General features: G+C 41.0%; 1 protein-coding gene across 3 annotated transcripts in view; it reads right to left on the bottom strand.

Moving 5' to 3' along the window:
- LOC131244269 (WPP domain-associated protein-like) overlaps positions 1–20,646 on the bottom strand; it is a 30,827-nt gene extending 10,181 nt beyond the window's left edge. For all 3 annotated transcript variants that reach the window (XR_009170250.1, XM_058243905.1, XM_058243914.1), the window contains exons 1-3: positions 20,369–20,646; positions 17,473–19,867; positions 14,157–14,283 (exon numbers count right to left, since the gene is read on the bottom strand). Coding sequence is in view for 2 of the 3 variants with exons in the window: in XM_058243905.1 (XP_058099888.1) it covers positions 14,157–14,283; positions 17,473–19,751 (2,406 nt within the window). In the remaining variant the exon portion in view is untranslated. The remainder of the gene's footprint in view (positions 1–14,156; positions 14,284–17,472; positions 19,868–20,368) is intronic.
- Between the last annotated feature and the right edge of the window lie 139 nt (positions 20,647–20,785).

Below are 20,785 nucleotides of genomic sequence, written 5' to 3'. Positions count from 1 at the left end.
CCACGCACATGCGTTAGGCCAATTTGTTGTCCACACGTGCGAGCTAATCACAGGTTCTCTCTCGTCTATATTTCACTCATCTTTCTCCTTATTTCCATAACCCTAACCCTAGTTCAAGGTGTTCCGTAATAGTAACAGTGGCCGTCACCGTTACCGTTACGATACGGGGCATAATGGTTGTTACGGCCCCATAACAGCCATTACGGTCTCTCTTATTTATTTACTTATTTATTGAAAAAACTCCCGAAAAGCCTATATTTGCCTTGTAATGTTGATTAAAAAGTATGAAAAATCTGTATTTATCCCATAATAGACCATTATGGGGCTATTATAGCCTTTATAGGGGACATAATGTGTCATTAACGGCAATTACATGTCATTTTTTTTCCATAACGGCTGTTACGACTGTTACGACCTCGTAACGTGTAACGGTTGCCACCGTTACCTTTACGTAACGGCCTTTACGGCCCCGTAATGGCCTTTACGGCAAACTATGCCCTAGATCATCTCAAATCCCTAAGTTCTATTCCACTTTTAAAACTCTAGGTTTTCCCGAATTGAAATGTGAGAATCCCTTGGATTGGGAAATAATCCTTTGCATGCGTGGATGAATCTACTATCCTTTGAGCATTGTTTGGTCTATAATTTTTAATTGATTCAGCCCTAACATGTGTAGGCTTGGACCCTCATAGATTCCCCTTGTTGAATGCTTGACTTTATGTGGGATGTGGAATTATTGTGATTGTTTCTAAATTATTGTGATCTAAAGCCTAAAATCTTGCACATCATATCTAATTTTCATGTCTAATCCTTTGCATGTGTGGATGAATCTACTATCCTTTGAGCATTGTTTGGTCTATAATTTTTAATTGATTTAGCCCTAACATGTGTAGGCTTGGACCCTCGTAGATTTCCCTTGTTGAATGCTTGACTTTATGTGGGATGTGGAATTATTGTGATTGTTTCTAAATTATTATGATCTAAAGCCTGAAATCTTGCACATCATATCTAATTTTCATGCCCTGCATCAAATTCCAAACCATTCATTCATTCATACAATGAGAAAGCCATGGTGCAAAAATCATGCCAATCAACTGACCTTAAGCTTCCAATCAACAGTCAAGATTGACGAAGACACAATAGGTCCAATCATCATCTTAAAACATCTACTAGATAAATCCCACTTTGTATTTCTTATGATTCTAAAACAACACTTTGATTTGATGATTCTAACTATGTAATTTATGGCTAGTAAACAACAAACTGTTATAAGATAATCTAATTGGCGTGATTCTTGCACCATGGCTTGCTCCTAGTTGTATGTTTCAGATAGACGATGGTAAGTTAACAAAACCCTTATAGCAAAAATAATTTTATTTTATTTTTAATATACTAATTTATCATTCTAGGTTGATCTATACACAAGTTAAAGAGTGTAGGCTGTTGAAAGTTTTTAGTTACATTTTGTGATTATTTATGAAAATAACAATATATTTTAATTAAAAATTATTTTAAAAAATAAATTATCTTTGAAAAATATACTTAATACGGATTAAGTGTAGTTGATTTAGTAAGTGAGTATAAGTGTGTAACATATATTAGTGCATTAGATAAATATTAATGGAATATTTACAGATGAAAATCCAAAAAATTTAAAACTATTTTGAAAATCAATAAAATTGATGTTAATTGTTGCTTCTAACACTTTGTCATTATTATTTTTTATTGCAGTCATGCAAGTAAAAAATGAGTGCAAAAAGCAACTACACATTGGTTGGTAGCACAAGGGCTTGCTTCCTGATAATTAATTCGAGTTGAAACGCAAATATTACAGGCACGTTGATGCAGGACATGAAATTTGAAACATGATACGCGTGATTCCAAGCTTTAGATCATACTAGTTCAAAACAATCACACAAAATTCCACATCCCACATAAAGTCAAGCATTCAATCAAGAGGAATCTATGCGGGTCCAAGCCTACACATGTTAGGGCTGGATCAATTAAAATTATAGACCAAACAATATTCAAAGGAGAGTAGATTCAGCCACACATGCACAGAAATAATTTCCCCAATCCAAGGGATTCACAAGTTTCAATTTGGGAAACCCTACGGTTGGAAAAGGGGCAAAGAAATTGGGAGTTTAAGATAATCTAGGGTTAGGGTTAGGGAAATCAGGTAAGAGAGGAGTGAAAGAGAAGAGAGAGTGAACTTGAAGACTGCCTGTGCGTGTGGACAGCAGGCCATGCTTGACACACGTGTGTTGAGGGCAGTCCGCACATGCGTGGGGCCCACGAACCCAAAAAACCCTCCTTGGGGCAGGTCGGCTAGGGTTGGACTACAATCCCCCCAAGTTTCGGTCCGATCTGACATACGGTCCGTGCATGGTGCTCCGCCAAGGTTTCAGCCCTCCCGCAGGGCCAGATTCCAGAAATCTGTTGTAGAGAAGGAACGACTGCAAAATAAAGATGGATTTGCAGGTGGAATGACTGTAGGAGAAGATGAATATGGATGGTAGAAGGTGACGGCGAATCGGGATACGTGTGGTTTCGCACCACAGTAGTTAGCCCTTCGAAGAAGGGAGGATTTTGCACCCAATTGGATTTTCACAACTCGAAGAGGAGCAGGAAAATGCAGGATTTTTTTTTTAATGCAATCATCAGTGAGAAAAACAACCTACTAGAGGTGCTTATTTATAACAAAACCCTATACTCCAAAACTCGCGCCATGTGCGCAACCTATTACTTAGAGATGAAGTAACCACAATTAATAACTAATCAAAGCAATCTAAATCGTCCATGATGTTCCTAATAACAAAAATAACCAAAACTCAAAATACTAGATCATTTAGAATAGTGGGCCACGATCATGAGAACCCATGGTAGGATTCACATGATGATCGGGTCCACTCCAAGAGACCAAAACGCAGTCTTCTAGCTAGGAGGTCCTCCCTGGACGTCGTCATTGATCCAGATCGACGGTGGGGTCCTCTTCCTCCTTGCGTACGTGCGTGTGCGTGATGTCCCTCATCAACTCTCCCCGGCTGCGAAGATCTCCTGAACTGCTCCAAGATGTCAGGATTAAGTCTTTGCAGCTCCTCAGTGAGCAACGTACTGTCTGAAGCTGGGTGTGACTTCCACTTGAACAGGAACTTTTAAAATCCATCATCTGTCGTCGATACTATCTGATGGTCCAGGATATCCTCAATCTCCTCTCTGGGTGTGGGAAGGGTACGTGTAGGAGGTAGAAGCCGGGAAGATGGGTCGGGACGGGTAGGTATGGGAGGTAGAGGTTGGAAAAATGAGTCGGGAATGGTAGGTAGAAGCTGGGAAGATGGGTAGGGACGGTGATGGGGACATCACGCGCACACGCGCATGCGCGCCGCCCCCTACACACGTACGCACGAAGGAGGGCCCCACCGTCGATCTGGATCGATGACGACGTCCAGAAAAGGCCCCCTAGCTAGAAGACGGAGTTTTGGTTCCTTAGAGTGGGCCCGATAATCAAGTAAAGCCCATTATGGGATCTCATGATTGGGGCCCACTAGTCGGATTGATTTCATATTTTAGGTTTTGCTCATTGTTATTATTTAGAACATCATGAACGCTTTAGATTTCTTTGTTTGATTTTTATTTTAGTTTACTTCATCACCAAGTAATAGGTTGTGCACATGGCGCAAGTTTTGGGGTATAGGGTTTTCTCATAAATAGGCACCCCTTGTAGTTCTTTTGATTCCATTGAAGATTAATAAAAATTCTGCAGTTTCCTACTCTCTGAGTTGTGAAGCCTAATTGAGTACAAAGCCCTCCCTTCATCGAGGGGTTAACTACCGTGGTGCGAAGCCACATCTATCCCGATTCGCCCCCATCCATCGCCATCTCTACTACCCATCTTCTACCATCCATTCTTCTCACCTTACCCCATCATCTACACTTCAAATCAATCATTTATTGCAGAATTCTCCTCCCCACATCAGAATTTCAGAATCTGGCCTTATAGGAGGGCTAAAACTTCGGCGGAACACCACGCACAAACCGTACATCGGATCGAGCTGAGATTTGGGAGTTTTGGAGCTCATCCCTGGCCGACCAGGGCCAAGGTGGCCTTTTTTTGAATAGTGGGTCTCACACACGTGCGGCCAGGATCACACGCACGTGTCTGGGCCATTATTGTTGTCCACGCATGCGGTACTTCGCTGGTTCATCTCTCCTCTCTTTTACTCTGCTTTCACCCAAAATCCCTAAACCTAACCCTAAACTACTCAAATCTCCAACTTTATGCCCCTTTTCTTACCCTAGGGTTCCCCGAATTGGAATTTCTAAATCCCTTGGATTAGGGACTGATTACTATACATGTGTGGATGATTATTTCTTATCTTTGAGTATCATTTGGTTCATAATTTTTATTGATCCAGCCCTATCATGTGTAGGCTTGGACCTGCATAGATTCCCCTTAATTGAATGTTTGGACTTTCATGTGGGATATGAAATTTGTATAATTGTTTCTGAACTAACATGATCTTAAGCCTGAAATCTCGTATATCATATTTAATTTTCATGTCCTACATCAGACAGGTAGGTATGGGAGGTAGAGGCTAGGAAAATGGGTCGGGAAAGGTACGTATGGGAGGTAGAAGCTGGGAAGATGGGTCGGGACGGGTAGGTATAAGAGATAGATGCTGGGAAAATGGGTCGGGAATGGTAGGTATAAGATGTAGTAGCTGGGAAGATGGGTCAGGACAGGTAGGTACGGGAGGTAGAGGCTGGAAAAATAGGTCAGGAAGGGTAAGTATGGGACATAGAGGCTGGGAAGATGGGTCGGAAAATGGCCATGGATCAAGGGAAAAGTCTGGGGAATCAAGGTGGTTAGGCGAAATGTTAGACAATGCATCAGTGGCCCACTGAAATGCAATCAGATCCTCCACATTGAATGTGGAACTAATTCCCATGGAGGGTGGAAGATCTACCACATACACATTAAGACCGTTTCGTTTTATAATCTTGAATGGTCCAACGCTACTCGCGTGTATTTTACGAACGACTCTCTGAAGATACTGCTTTGACTTGATGCGGACCATCACAGAGTCCCTTTCATTGAGTTCTTTGAAACGATTTTGTTGGTCTGCAGAAAGTGTGTAATATTCATTACTAGTCGTGATCTTCTGCTTGATTTCTTGATGCAATGAATGAATGTGATGCGTAAAGGACTCTGCAGACTCTGATGGCCTATGGGATAATGACATAGGGACAAGATCGATAAGCTTGCTAGGAACAGCATCACACCAAATTGTGGCTTTATATGACCCAAACTGAATAAGAACAACACAATGGCGCCAATCATCGGTATTATTTGCTTGTGTAAAGGCACGACACACAACTGCAAGGGTCGCAGACTCTCGCGCTCCCTCTTCCTCATCACTAGGGGCTTCTATTGGTTCATATTCTTCCTCCTCACCGTCACTTTCTAGGTGCACTACTTCTACTTGCCCATCAATAAGGAACACCTTGGTGCCCTCTCTCATGCCACACTGGTGGGCAAAGTGACTAAACCCCTGACACCTAAAACACCTAGTTGCCTTGCTTCTGCGCGAGCTAAACCCGACAACCTCTTTACCCTTATCATCCTTAGGCCTGGACTGAGAACTGCTGGAAGGTTTGTCTTGATATCCAGTGCTAGGCTTAGCCCCAGAAGGGTTGGCCTTAGTACTAGAATCGTGAAAATCAAACTGTCTTCCCACAGATGCTTTAAGGTATTGCTTGACCTCCAACACTAATTGATACATCTGTTCAAGAGTGTCTATGTCCTTGGCGAGCAACTCTCTCCTAATGTCAGAACGGAGGCCCATTTTAAATCGAGCAAGAGTGAGTATGGGATCTTCATCAACTTCACAACAGGTCAAGTACTCTTCGAACTTCTCAATGTATTCCGCCACACTCATGGAACCTTGTCGAAGAGACTGTCATTCCTCAATCAACCGTAAGCGATAAGAGAAAGGGAGGTACTTCCCCTTAAGAATTCCTTTCATTTCTCCCCAATGGACTATTGGGGGCTCCCTCGCCCTCTTTTTCTTTCACTCAACAGTAGCCCAAAACCTCTTTGCTTGGCCCACAAGCTTCATCTTGGCGAATCGGACCCAACGAGCATTTGATATGTCATACTACTCAAAATAGTGGTCCATATCCCCCAACCAATTTAGAAAAACTTTAGGGTCCAAGTAACCATCAAACGAAGGGGCATCTACTCTAACTCCCTTAAGGAGTTGCGCATCTGGGTCATAAATCATAATGTCCCTCACGGGGTGGGTGCATAGGTGTGCGCCCGTGACCAATTCCTTGGCCACTCCATTCCTTGGTCTAATCTCTTGATCACCTACCCCAGATTGGGCATCTTCCCCAATGATGGGGTTTGCCCGGGCGGAGGTTTCTAGTTGGGTAACGCGCACATTAAGCTGCTCATAGCGTTGGTCCATACGTTGTTCCAAGCGCCTACCCAAAGACTCAAACTGCTGGGTCATTTTGTTCATTGACTCTTACAATTGCTCCATGTTTAGTGTAGGGTGCAAGCCAAAACCACGACCCGTACATGTGGGCATACAACTACTAACTCAACTTAAGGACCTTCTACTACGACTATATGTGCCTAGATGAGACTAAATGCTCTTATAGGACTCTATATGGGGGAAACGACACAATACTACTCAATTTCCAGCAACCTATCTGCCCAAAGAATCTGTTAACAGAAAATCCAGTAAAGAGATATGGGGATTTTCTGATAGCAGAAAATTTAGCAACTTATATCAAGAATTATGGACCTCTAAACAGCTCTATATGATGATACTTGATGCATAATGGACACAAATAAACTAAACCCTAAACATGCAATGCATTCTCCTACAAGAACCCTAGGCTCTGATACCAAATTTGATGTAGGACATGAAATTTTAAACAAGATATGCGTGATTCCAGGCTTTAGATCATACTAGTTCAAAACAATCACACAAAATTCCACATCCCACATAAAGTCAAGCACTCAATCAAGGGGAATCTATGCGAGTCCAAGCCTACACATGCTAGGGCTGGATCAAATAAAATTATAGACCAACAATACTCAAAGGAGAGTAGATTCAGCCACACATGCACATGAATAATTTCCCCAATCCAAGGGATTCACAAGTTTCAAAGGGCAATGAAATTGGGAGTTTAAGACAATATAGGGTTAGGGTTAGAGAAATCAGGTAAGAGAGGAGTGAAAGAGAGGAGAGAGTGAACCTGAAGACTGCCCATGTGTGTGGACAGCAGACCACGCCTGACGCACGTACGTTGAGGGCAGTCCGCACGTGCGTGGGGCTCACGAACCCAAAAACCCCCTCCTTGGGGCAGGTCGGCTAGGATTGGACTACAATTCCCCTAAGTTTCGGTCCAATCCAACGGACGGTCCATGCGTGGTGCTCCACCGAAGTTTCAACCCTCTCGCAGGGCCAGATTCCAGAAATCTGCTATAGAGAAGGAATGACTGCAAAATAATGAGGATTTGCAGGTGGAATAATTGTAGGAGAAGAGGAATATGGATGGTAGTAGGTGGGGCCGAATCGGGATGAGTGTGACTTCGCACTACGGTAGTTAGCCTTTCGAAGAAGGGAGGGTTTCGCACCCAATTGGATTTTCACAACTCGGAGAGGAGCAGGAAAACACAGGATTTTTTTTTAAAAAAAAATCAATCATCAGTGAGAAAAACAACCTACCAGAGGTGCTTATTTATAACAAAACCCTATACCCCAAAACTCGCGCCATGTGCACACTGCACAACCTATTACTTAGAGATGAAGTAACCACAATTAACAACTAATCAAAGCAATCTAAACCGTCCATGATGTTCCTAATAACAAAAATAACCAAAACTCAAAGTACTAGATCGTTTAGAATAGTGGGCCACGATCATGAGAACCCATGGTGGGATTCACATAACGATCGGGTTCACTCCAAGGAACCAAAACGCAATCCTCTAGCTAGGAGGGCCTCCCTGGACGTCGTCATCGATCCAAATCGACGGTGGGGTCCTCCTTGCATACGTGCGTGTGTGCGTGATGTCCCCATCACACATGTTAAGTGGTGAATTGTCCCGTTTGAAGGAACCGAGTGAGCATCTGTATATTGTTGATTGCCCTAGTGTTCCAAAGGAGGTGAGTTAATTGATGAAGTACTAAAGAAAGGAGGAAATGCGAGGTATAAACGGGAGCGTGAGATAGAGTACAGTGAGGAGCTAACACCTCTTGTAAGGAATCTAGGGAGAGTAGAGAGGAGAATGATGATCCCTAGCATAGACGGCCTCCAAGCATCTTTAGGAGATGAACTAGAGGAGGCGATGGGAGTTGAGTAGGTTTATTTTCTAGGGGTCCACATGAGAAGTTTGTAAGAGTGGGGTGGAGGGTGACAAGGGAGGTCAGGGTATACACTACTCACAGAGTGTGACGATCCCAGACCCACTGTCAAATCCAACAGTTTATGGGGAAGTAGGAAGGACATAGAAGTAGTTGAAGGACATGCTATCTGGAGAGGATTTAAGGAAGATGATAAGTATATAGCCTAGTGGTTTATTTATAACCACGTGCTTCCTCATAGTAGAGCCCACACTTCAACAACATGATTGTTGAGAAACAACGTGTGGGATCATGTGTGAAGGCTCCTTCCTCACGTAAAACTATGGGCACATACTTGAAGGCTGAGGTGGTAGAGATGGGGCAATACATTGATAAATTAAGGCCATCTTGGGAGCAATATAAGGTCACACTGATGTGTGATGGACAGACAAAGTTGGCTCGGATGTCCCTTATAAATTTTATGGTCTACTATAGGGGAATAACCATCTTCCTCAAGTCCATTGATGCAGCAAATGAGATTAAGAATGCAAATTATATATGCAAGTTGATTAAAGATGTGATGAGGGAGGTGGCGAAGAAGAATGATGTCCAGATCGTCACAGACAATGGGAGAGCGTTTGTGAATGCAGAGAAATTGATGATGAAGTACAACATGTACTTGACTCCATGTGTTGCCCATTGCATAGATTCGATATTAGAGGCAATAGAAGAGAGGCCAACTATTAGGAGTGTGATTGTAAATGGGAGAGCAGTCACGTACTTCATTTACAATAACACCCGGCTTCTTGTTGAGATGCAAAGGTGTAATCGTGACATAGTGCAACCTGGGGGGACATCATTAGCTACTAATTTCATCACCTTAAACACCATAAAAAAAACATAAGCAGTGACTCAAACGTCTATTCTCCTCCATTAAATGGGGTGAATGGGGTAAGATTGACACTGTTGTGGGGAGGAGAGCTTTGGGATTGTCTTGAGTGACACATTTTGGGATCACATCAATGATGTGCCGAGGATCCTAGAGCCCATTAACACAATGTTAAGGACTGTTGATAATGAGACATCCATCGATAGGTTTTATGTACGAGTTGATGCTCTTTATGAAAGATGCGATTAAAGAAAAAGCCCCCAAGTTGTATAAATGGGTGCACACGATCATCGATGATCGGTGGGAGAGGACTCTTCCATACCCTCTTCATGTGGTGGATGAGTTTGTAGGTTTAATTTTCTACATATGTCATTGCTTCACTACTTTTTTGCATGTTACTTTCGTTAGAATTATTCATTGATAATAATTTATTCAATGGGATTGAACATACTTTATGAACCCCAAGTACTGTAGGAGGCCGGTAGACAACGATGACTTAAAAAGGGAGGTGCATAACGTATATGAGAAGCTATTCCTAAAATGTCTGAGGAAAGCAAACTTTATGAATGGAGTATAGAGTCTTGTATTCGTTTGTTATTAAGTTGTGTGATTTTGTATTATATAAATACTTGACAAATTATGATCATTTTATTGAAGAAAATGTGATTTTCCAAAATGAGAGGGGCCTATTTCGGAAAGAATATGCAATTAAGTCTAGGATGACTTCTGTGGAAATGAAGGTGCCGAATTCGTACTGGGCAGAAGCTGCATTCACAGCTGCTGCATATCTTTTCAATCGCACCCCAACTCCTGTGACAGAGAATGTCTCTCCACTCCAGGGCTCTGTCCTCACGGGAAACCTTCTTTCGGTCGAAGACCTAACTGACGTCGCGGGTCCTCTCTCAGAAAGGCAATGTGGTAACTCAAAAGAGGGACTCGATGATGCCATGTGAGTTTAGCATCATGTAGCTAGTTTTCTTGTTTCTCAATTATCTAGTAGGCACGTGTCAATGGCAAAAGTCAATTTGTAGGAAAAATGGTTGTTTTACGGGAGCAATTGTCCAACCCTACAGTGCTTGGTGGTCCTCATACTCACATAGACAGTGTCATCATCCTTGTAGAATAGAACTAAGCATGTTCTTGCTTATTCGCACAAATAAATGTAATGGACTGGGGTACAAGACACTCCAAAATCTCGTTTTCTACCACTACAACATGAAGCTAGTGGAGATGCAACTACCGGTAAATGAAAATGGAGTTGCAGATAAGGACTTGCTCGACTTGTTGATGATTGTACACTGTGCACATCTTGAGGAGGAGAGGTGGGAGGACCCACTTTATGAGTGGATTAAGTCAGTTGACCTAGATGGTGCCGATGGACATCCTGATCCGAGGAGGACAGCTAGTGTGACAGCATTGTAAGGAATTGATGAAGATGTTGTCTCAGAATTGGCAAACATTGCCCCAGGAGCATGATTTAGTTGATGTGAGGAAACAGCCAAACATCACAATCGCATGGCATGCATGGCGGGATCACTCTCAACGACACTGGCCCATTTGACAATGGTGATGATGGTGACAATGGTGGTGGCTACATAGGTGGTGGGGGTGACGATGGTGGTAGAGATGGTCCATTCATTGGGTAGAGTTTAACCATGCCACCGAGGATGAAGACCATGGTTTTCCTCCTGTCCTAGCATGGACTTCTCAGCCAATGAAGTGCAATTGTTGCAGCAAGAAGTAACTAAGTAGTGAAGAGAATGAGTCATTCACGTAGTGTAGGGTCCATAGATGTCAGTGGTGGGCATCGGCATCAGTGGTGAGTAGGACAGCTCCAGTTCCATGCCACAATATGGATATGGAGATGGATCATAGGGATGCAGTTAGGCTCCTCTTGAATAAGGGACGAGACTTTAATAGCTATGACATACTGTCGCAGACATTCAACTACAGATATGGGCAAGAGTATGTGATGCAGGACATGGAAAATTAAATATGATATGCAAGATTTCAGGCTTAGATCCTACCAATTCAGAAACAATCACACAAATTCCACATCCCACATGAAAATCCAAACATTCAATTAAAAAGGTGAATCTATGCGGGTCCAAGCCGACACAGGCTAGGACTGGACCAATAAAAATTATAAACCAAATGATGTCAAAGGGAAATAATACCAACTACTCATGCATAAAAATTAGTCCCTAATCCAAGGGATTCCCTAATTTCAATTCAAGGAACCCTAAGGTGATAAAAAGGGGCAAATCAATTAGGGATCATGTAATCTAGGGTTAGGATTCATGAAAAACGGCTATGAGAGGATAAAAGAGGATAAAAACCTCAACAATGGCCCAGACGGACGTGGTTGTGATCTCGGCCGCACGTGTGTGGGGCCCACTATTCAGAAAAAGGCCACCTTGGCCCGGTCAGCCAGGATGGACTCCAAAATCCCCAAATCTCAGCTCGATCCGATGTACGGTTTGTGCGTGGTGCTCCGCCGAAGTTTCAGCTCGCCTGTGGGCCGAAATTTGGAAACCTGGTTTAATGAAGAAATCTGATGCAACAAAAGGATAAATTTGAAGTACAGATGGTGGGGGAAGATGGAAAAAAATATGATGGAAGATGGGGGTGAATTGGGATCGATGTGGCTTCGCACCACGGTAGTTAGCCTTTTGAAAAGGGAGGGCTTCGCACCCACTTTTGAATTCTTCCACAACTCACGAAGAGAGCAGAAAAATAAAACAGGAATTTTTGATTAACTTCAATGAATGAAAAGAACTACAAGGGGTGCCTATTTATAGGGAGAACCCTATACCCAAAAACTCGCACCATGTGCGACACCTATTACTTGGCGATGAAGCAAACTAAAATAAAAACCAAACAAGGAAATCTAAAGCGTTCACGATGTTCTAAATAATAACAATAAGCAAAACCTAAAATATAAAACCAATCCGACGAGTGGGCCACAATCATGAGATCCCATGGTAGGCTTTTCTTGACTATTGGGCCACTTTTCTGAACCAAAACTTGACTTCTAGCTAGGAGGCCCTCCCTAGACGTCGTCATCGAGCCAGATCGATGGTGGGGTCCTCCTTCTACATACGTACGTGCGTAGGGGGGGCGGCGTGAGTGCGCGTGTGCGCATGATGTCTCCATCAGTATGCCTATGGATATGGACAACAAGGACATGGACATCCAATTTTTTCTTCTGATGATGATGTGGTGTCCCTGCCCCATTTTTTAAGTGAGACTATTCCCTGCGGATGCACGCAATCACCTGCAACCATATGCATCGGGTAATGCTGGGGAGGGGAATCGAACCCATGTCTGCGGGGAGCAAACCCACGATGTTGGCCGTTCGCCCAAACCACGTCAGGTGGACAGGGATGTCCATGATATGACTATGGCCAAATGTATTCAAGAGTAACATACATGCATGGTCCATTTGCAGCTCCAGATCCATATCAGCCACAAATGATAATGATTACGCAATACCCAAGGATGGGCATACTCATCCAGTTCAAAGAGGATAAGTACCAATTATGCTCGAGAGAGTACTTGAGTTGGTACCATTCTACCACGACCTGGGTACAATATTGCCGATTCCGGGAATAATAGTACTATGCTCGTCCTAGTGGAGACAATGGTGATGACTTTGAGCGTCTTGTAACTCCATGTGGGTATGAGGCAGAGATGTAGTGGGAGGTGGGAATAGAGATATATTTTGCTTCCTTTTTTCACTTTTAGATGTATTGGTTGTATTTTGGTATTTGTATTATATGGTTTATGAATAGTATGAACTCATTTTGGATAGAACTGCATTGCTTTTATCAAACAACACATGGTTTAGGACCCTATACATAGGAAACTTCTTATACATACTTTTTTTTTCTTTTTCTTTTTTTTTTGTGGTGTTTTGAGCTCCAAGTGTGTAATCATGTCTCTTTTAACATCTCCTAAAGTTTCATTTCAACATTTCATCATTTTCCCAATGTTCCCTCAAACAGTGATACAGTCCCCAATTCATGCAATATTTCCCTTGCAATACCAACATGTTTCTGTACCCCAACGGTGCAATAAATGCATCCATACCGATACTATGAACACTGGGCAAGGCTTGGAATTCCATAATAACAATGCATCAACATTGTAAAGCACTATTGCTACATGAAATCCATTAAAATTTATATTAAGTCCACTTATGCTCCAATAAAACTCGGTTTTTATGACAAACAGAATTAAGTATAGAAACACATCACAGAAAATTAAAGATGGTTGTAGCCAACATTTAATCAAAGTATCATAATGATTGGGACTTGAAACACCCAACTTTTCACGAGATCCAACAAGTAATCATCGATAATCTAATGATCACGTGTGATGGAGAGAATCAACGAAAAAAATGAAAAACAAAATCCAAAAAAAAAAAGAAAGTGAGAAAGAACTCACTGACTCTGAAATCAAAGCTCTTCAAAAATGCATCTGATATGAGCAAAGGGAATCATAGTAAAAGCTTATGATCTTAAAAAATTCATTTTCTCTGTTAGCCGAAGGAATCACTGTAGAAGCTTATGCCAATGGAGCCATATCACCACTAATCCACAAGGGCAAAAAATGCATGGGTATTTCACTTCATATAATCAGTCTGAAAAAGAAAAGACATTTTCCAACAGATGTAAGTGTTTCAAGCCACCAAACAGAATCTAGTTTTCCAGGTACTGCTATATCAGGATTCTGTGAATGGATACCTAAAACCTATCTCAGAATGCTCAAAGATTCGTGCAATATATCATATTTACCTTGAGCATAATCATTTCAAGGCACATTTTCATAAACTTGCTTAACTCGACATGAATGCTATAAGTAAAATTTAATATTAAAAAACAAGCAGAGCCTGAATTTTCTTATACCTCTTTTTCAGCCATTTGAAGGTCGGAGCATCGTCGTTCAAGCCTCTGTTTGTACACTAACCCCTTTCTCTTAAGTAAAGCAGCTTGCTGTACAAGCGGACTGCATTGTTGAATCACCATCTCCAACCTGCAAAACCATGCAAGAAAACATATTTCAGATTTATTTATTTTTTCTTTTTTTCTTTTACTTCAAAAGATGGATCCCGAGAGACAACTCTCCTTTCTGAGAGGTAATAAAGTAGAAAAAAAAATCTTTTTTTTTTTTTTGCACAAGCAGACTGCATTGATGAATCAACATCTCCAACCTGCAAAATGATGCAAGAAACCATATTTCTATTTTTTTTTCATTTCAAAAGATGGAACCCAAGATACTACTTTCTTTTCTGAGAGGTAATAGAGTAGTAAAAAATAATTCTAGAGGTTCAACATAAAAAGAAAGAAAAAATTAGGGAGCTGTTTGTTTGCCATGGCTTGAGGAAACATAAAGAAAATGCACGTCTCATAAGACTCCTCTACACAGATCTATCGTTCGAATTGAAAACAGCCAAAACCGTCCAATGAGCAAATCGAAAATTCTGGAATTTCTCGTTCGAATCGACAGCTAGCCACTATAAATCCGTTGGAGCACTTTTTCTATATATTTTGCATCCGGATCTTTGCAAAGGTGATGAAATTTGGTATTTTAGAAGCTCTAGTGTATCCCAAGCCTTACCATTGCTCCTAGGCTCTATACCAAAGAGATTCATGCCTTCTTCTTAGTGATTCTTCACTCTAATAAGCATTTCAAGCTCCATTTGAAGAAGAACATGGTATCTTACATTCTCTAGATATTAGACACAAACCTATAGGTAGGTCCTTATATCTATCATCCTCTAGAATGCCCATCCAGGTGAATCCCCAATTGGAACCAACTATCTCATAGTTGTAGGAGATTCAACCCCTCTCCCATTACCTTAGCATCTCAATACGAAGATCGTTGCCAATAGCTGATTCAAGGAAGCGGAAGAAAATCAACTTCAAAGATTGAGGGAACACAAGAGAAGTGGATTCAAGATTGAAGAAGCATCTCTAGAAAGGCACAATAGCAAGGCTCAATCCAACCAAGTAAGTGTTATTGTTTAGAGTCCATGATATACTCTTTTCCTCTGTGGAATTGAGTACAGAGTTTGTGACCCAAACTCAAATTCACTGGACATTGGTGTGTATGTATTAATTTCCGTGGGAGCCACCAACACGGGTGGAAACATGGTCCACCAACATGGGGGTGTACATGTTCCACGAACACACATGCGTATGTGTAGGTTCTTGTCTAGGACTGAAGGTTTGTGGTGAACTTATTAAAAACCATTGTAAATGTTAGTAGTAAACCTATTGAAAATCATTGAGATAATGAAATCCGGTACACTTGAGTTTGAGTGCGTCTGCAGGGAGTGAAGTAGGTACTTGACCGAACCACTATATATCGTTGTGCTTGTGATTGTCATGTAGATGCATTTCCACTCTTGCTTATGATTGGATTTGTTAATTCATATGAATAAATAATTTGAATATATGCTAGGCACTTAATGTGTTGCACATACACAATTGATATTTCATATCTTACCTCATAGACTAGTTGCTCAAATAGTTAAATCTTTTGTAGTCTATGATCTTGGATCATTTGGCCTTTGTGGCTTAATTGTATTAATTGGTAAATAATTTTAAAATGTCCTATCCACCCCCCAGGGCTTAGCCATAATTTTGAGCTCAGCAAGCTTCCACGTGCCGTGGTATCGTGTTAGATAATTTACGCAATTTCACAAGTGCTTCACGATGATATGATGTAAATAAATGAGATCAACCAATTTAAGAGCTCAAAAAAGGATAACAAATAGCTTGGTATGAGTTTTATGCAATAATGGAAAAAATAGAGGAAATAAACATTTCCAAAGGTCTGTAACATCAAATCCAGTTGCATTCCTAGTCAAATGATCTTCAAATAATAGCTATCAATGCCCTGCAATCAAATGGCCACATCGAACCAATGTTCACGATCTGGACCGTTAATCAGGTTGGTCAAACAATGGATGGACCACTCTCTGCAAATCATACATATAGAACAATGTCACCCATCTGATTGGTGGGTAATTTCCTGACCAATTATGGCTCTTGGAAATTTCTTGTTTACCGTCAATATGTAGGTCACCAGTTGCATGATTATCATCGAACAGCTGGAAATTTTCCATGGCCGATCTATGGCAGGACCTACCTTATGAAGGGCCCAGATCTTGGATTCATCTACCACTTGTCCAGCTTTTTGTGAAGATCATAATATGGAGCACCATGCATGGCGCAACCAATGGATAACGTCTAAATAATATTCGTTAGTTTTAATCACCCCAAATGGAGTTCTATATTCTTTCGATTACATCACCAGTTCTGAAAATAAATTCCCGGGTTTTAGGTATTATGAGTTATAGTTCTCAACTGTCAATAAATCAATGAATCAATGTTGATGAATATTATCAATTTTCGGGAATGCCTCTTCATGCTGCAACTTCCTAATCATGGAGCAAGGGTCATGTTGAGATCACATTCAATCCCAACTCGCTAACAAATGCCAATCCACCCATAGCAAGAGCTGGCAGAGAACCTGGACACAACATCATTTTGTGTTCCCATCTTCTGACAGAGTTTTGCCATGCCAAACAAACCTCGATACTCAACAATGTGTGCTAACTTCTTGGAACGTGTGATACATCTAATCCATGCAATGCAGATCAACTGGCCCAGGGTTAAGTTGTTCCACTTATCAGGCAGGCCACATGCATGTTGGATGTGAACTGCAGACAATTTCGATACCGTCCATTGTATGAATTGTTTTCATACGTGGGGCCAACCTCATGGGTTTTCCACTCCTGTCCATGTCATCTACATGGTAGGGCCCACCTAGTGCACAGATTCAATTCCCTACATGAGATACGTTGGCACAAGGCCACATGTAGAGGTACATGCAAACTTAGCAACACTCCGGACACTAACCACATGCTTGCATATGCCAAGAGATAAAAACAGAATAGAGCCAAAGGCCCGAGGAAACAAAATATGTAGTAGTGGCATTTGTCTTATTAATTTTCAAGTTGAATCGTGTTGGAAATACTTGTATGCTGATGGGATTTGGCCCAACTAGAGAAACTGTGCTTGATTTGACATTTCTCAAGAACAACCAACAGAATATAAACCAACATTTTTGTCTGTAAGTCAATAACCGAACATAATTGCGGGGACATACTGATAAAAAATAAACAAGAAATATAAAAAATCAATATATAATTACCTGGAATTGTTCTGCATGATGTTCTCTGTTACTCTGCATTCAAAATCAGCCATTGATTTTGACAGTTCTTGAACAGAAGCAAATATGGATTCTGTTTTCTTCCTTTGCTTCACTTCATTTGCTACGGCAGCCGATATCATATTTTGCTTCTCTTGAATAATGCCTTGAAGTACGCCTCTTTCTCCCTCTGCTTCCCTCAAGCCATTTGCAACTACTTGTAGTTTCTGATCTACTTTCGTTATTTCTATTTTGTACAGACCACTTTCCTCCAAAGCCTCATCCAATCTACTCTTTACCAAATCCAATTCCCTGTTCTTCTCATCAACTAATATATCATGCTGTTTTACCTGGTCCCTTAGCTTGTTTAGTTCTTGACAAACTAGTTCAAAACGCTCCCTCTGTTCTGTCAATGTGGACCTCATTTCTGACACTGACTTCTCTTCCTCCTCCACCACTGCTGAGAGAGACGATTTTTCTTCTTTCAACTTCCCATTATCTTCGATTACTGAACGCAAAGCATTTTCGTTTTCCAACAGTTTTTCTCCAAGGTGAACTCTCCTTTCCTTTTCTTTGTTATAGTTCATCATCAAGAGACTGACAGTGGCCTCAGCATCTCTCACAGCTTCTCTGAAAATAATTGCACATGTCTCATGCACAAAGATAGCCTGAATGTCTGAATCTTCCATATTGCATTTGATTTGGCTGGTTAACTCTCCGAGGACACACTTACATATGTCTTCTCTAATGAAACTTTCTATATTCAAATCTTCCACATCACATTCAAGCTTCTTTATCTGCTTCCTGAAGTTGGCCTCTGCAATCAAATGATGTGACAGTTCCTCAGTTGCATCAGACAGCTGCAAAGAGAAAGATTCAACCTCCTTTCTTTTATTTATAAGCGTGTCTTGCAAACAATGGTTTTCAGAAAGCAAACTATTGACCCTATCCTTCAAAATGCAGATATTCTCGTAATCATCACAAGACGCAGATGACTTCTCATTTTCCACAAGGATATCATCCAACTTTAGAATCACCTCTGGGATTTTTTTCCTCAGGGCATCAAAGTCCTTGTCTTTCCTTGAGTTGGAAGATCCTTTTTCTTTGAGGAACTCACGCCTGAGGCTGAAATACTCTTCAGTCATATATTGCACTTTCAACTCATGGTCTCTCTTCATGTCGGTCATTTTGGTCTTGAAATAGTTTATAATCTCTTCCTTCGACATGTGCTTCAGTTGGAGATATTCCATTACCTCAGGTGTCGTGTTTTTAGATTCCTTAGAGTTCTCTAGAGAAGTTGTGCCATTTTCATCTTGAAGGTAAGAGGATGGTGAAAGGTGACTTCCAAATAGCTTCCCATGAATTCGATCTTTCCTTTCATTAGTCCATTCCTCAACAACTTCAAGGGACCCATGAGATGACAGCTTTGATGGTTCTGGACAAAATAAAGAGCTGGAAATGGCAGTGAGATCTTGGCGTATGCTTGAGAGTTCAGCCACCTTCATAAGCAGATTTTTGTTTGGGTGACCAGATAAATGGCTTCTTTGTTCAAGAGACTTCTCTTGAAAATCCTCATGTAGGGTCTTAACGGCACTCTGAAACACAATACCATCAACTTCTTTTTGAAAGTCTCGCTCCCAATTCCATTCATTAAGTGATGCCTCAGACATCAAAGGTATTTTGTCAATCTGTTCATACACCACTCTTAGTATACTTTTCAAACCATCAAGGCCTTTCTCCATGTCCATGAGCGTCTCTGACATCTGCCCCATTTGAAAAGAAAAACCCTTTACATCTTCAACTTTATTTTTAAGCTGCTGAAACTGCTCTTCTGCTGCTATCTTTAGATTGCCCAAATCCTCCTCCACGCGATTCTGTTCAACACCCAAATCTAGCAAGCTTGGCTGTACCTTGAATTTCATTCTTTTGGGTTCATCTACAGCCAAAAAGGAGAGTTTACTATCTATATGTGCATTTGACTCGTATAAATGTAATCTTTTTTGCAACAATGCCACCTCTGCTTCTTTCAAGGCGATATTCTCTGCAGCCTCTTCTGAGACAGCATTCACCATGCCCTTGATAACAGAATCACTTACCATCCTTGAGATTGTCAGTCGATTGTTAATATCCTCGAAATATAAATCCAAATCTTCCATGAAGATTTGCTCCTGGAAGGCCGAATCATCAATGGAATTCTCAGTTCCATCCAAATTGCTACTTGATTGCAAGGATGAGTCGAGTAACGAGCTAACTTTTGTATGTGGAACCTCTGAATTCTCCATAGGTGCTTTTGGTAAGTCCGAAAGACTGAGAAAATTGGAAAGCCTCACCGACCAATCTAACCAAACTGTTATGAAGCTCTACAAATATATTAAGCCGCTTTCAATCAACTCAAAACCTACAACCAAATACCAAAGTCAAAAGTCAAAAATAAAAAAAGGGAAAATCTACAAGAGGCAAAGCAAATCCACAAATTTAAAACCCTATAGTAATCTTTTTCTTATTCAACTTCAAATTTTCAAGGAAGATAGAAATATCCAAAACACAAAAGATTGAAAAAAAAAAAAAAAAACCAAACCCAAACACTGTAAATTCCATAAGAACAAAACCCATAAAATCATTGATATTCAACTTCAAATCCAAACGGGGAAAAAATAGAATGTGCTAAAATTTCAATCAAGCATCAGATAATTGCACAATAACCAAAAAAGAAAAAGAAAAAAAAAAAACAAAAAACAAAATGATCTGAAAATTCAAATTGCAACCCGAAAATAGTTGATTTCAGTAAAAGAACAACCTATGAAAATCACTGAAATTCATCTCCTAAATTTGTTCGAAATAGCTAGAGAGAGAGAGAGAGAGAGAGAGAGAGAGAGAGAGAGAGAGAGAGAGAGATTACATATACAAAATCAAATCCATTTCCAGGCTTATGGTGTTCGTGGGATTGAAAAAGACAAAAAAGCCGTTGATATCTTTAAATCTGGCGGGACGGCCGTTGGAATCCTCGGATCTCCAGCTAATCTTCGACGGAAACTGCAGATACGGATTTTTAAAGGTTTTCAGAGAGAGAGAGAGAGAGAGAGAGAGAGAGCAGAAGCAAACAGAAGAAAAAAGGAAGATGAGTTGAGCGGGAGACAGGAGCTTCCAAAACGCAATGACTTATTTTCTGATGTTGCCATTTCAGTCTCTCTCGATGGGGGAGGGGCTTGAAAGCCTATCAATGATAGTCTATCGCCATTCCGAAAATGATGGTGGATCATTTGGATTCGAATCATCCCCAACTATGTGGGATCCACCATCTTATATATATGTCGAA

This window comes from Magnolia sinica, chromosome 1, assembly GCF_029962835.1.
Source record: "Magnolia sinica isolate HGM2019 chromosome 1, MsV1, whole genome shotgun sequence".
In the NCBI taxonomy this organism is placed as follows: Eukaryota; Viridiplantae; Streptophyta; class Magnoliopsida; order Magnoliales; family Magnoliaceae; genus Magnolia; species Magnolia sinica.
The sequence above is the reverse complement of the archived record's forward strand: the minus strand, read 5'-3'. Positions and strand labels throughout refer to the sequence as shown.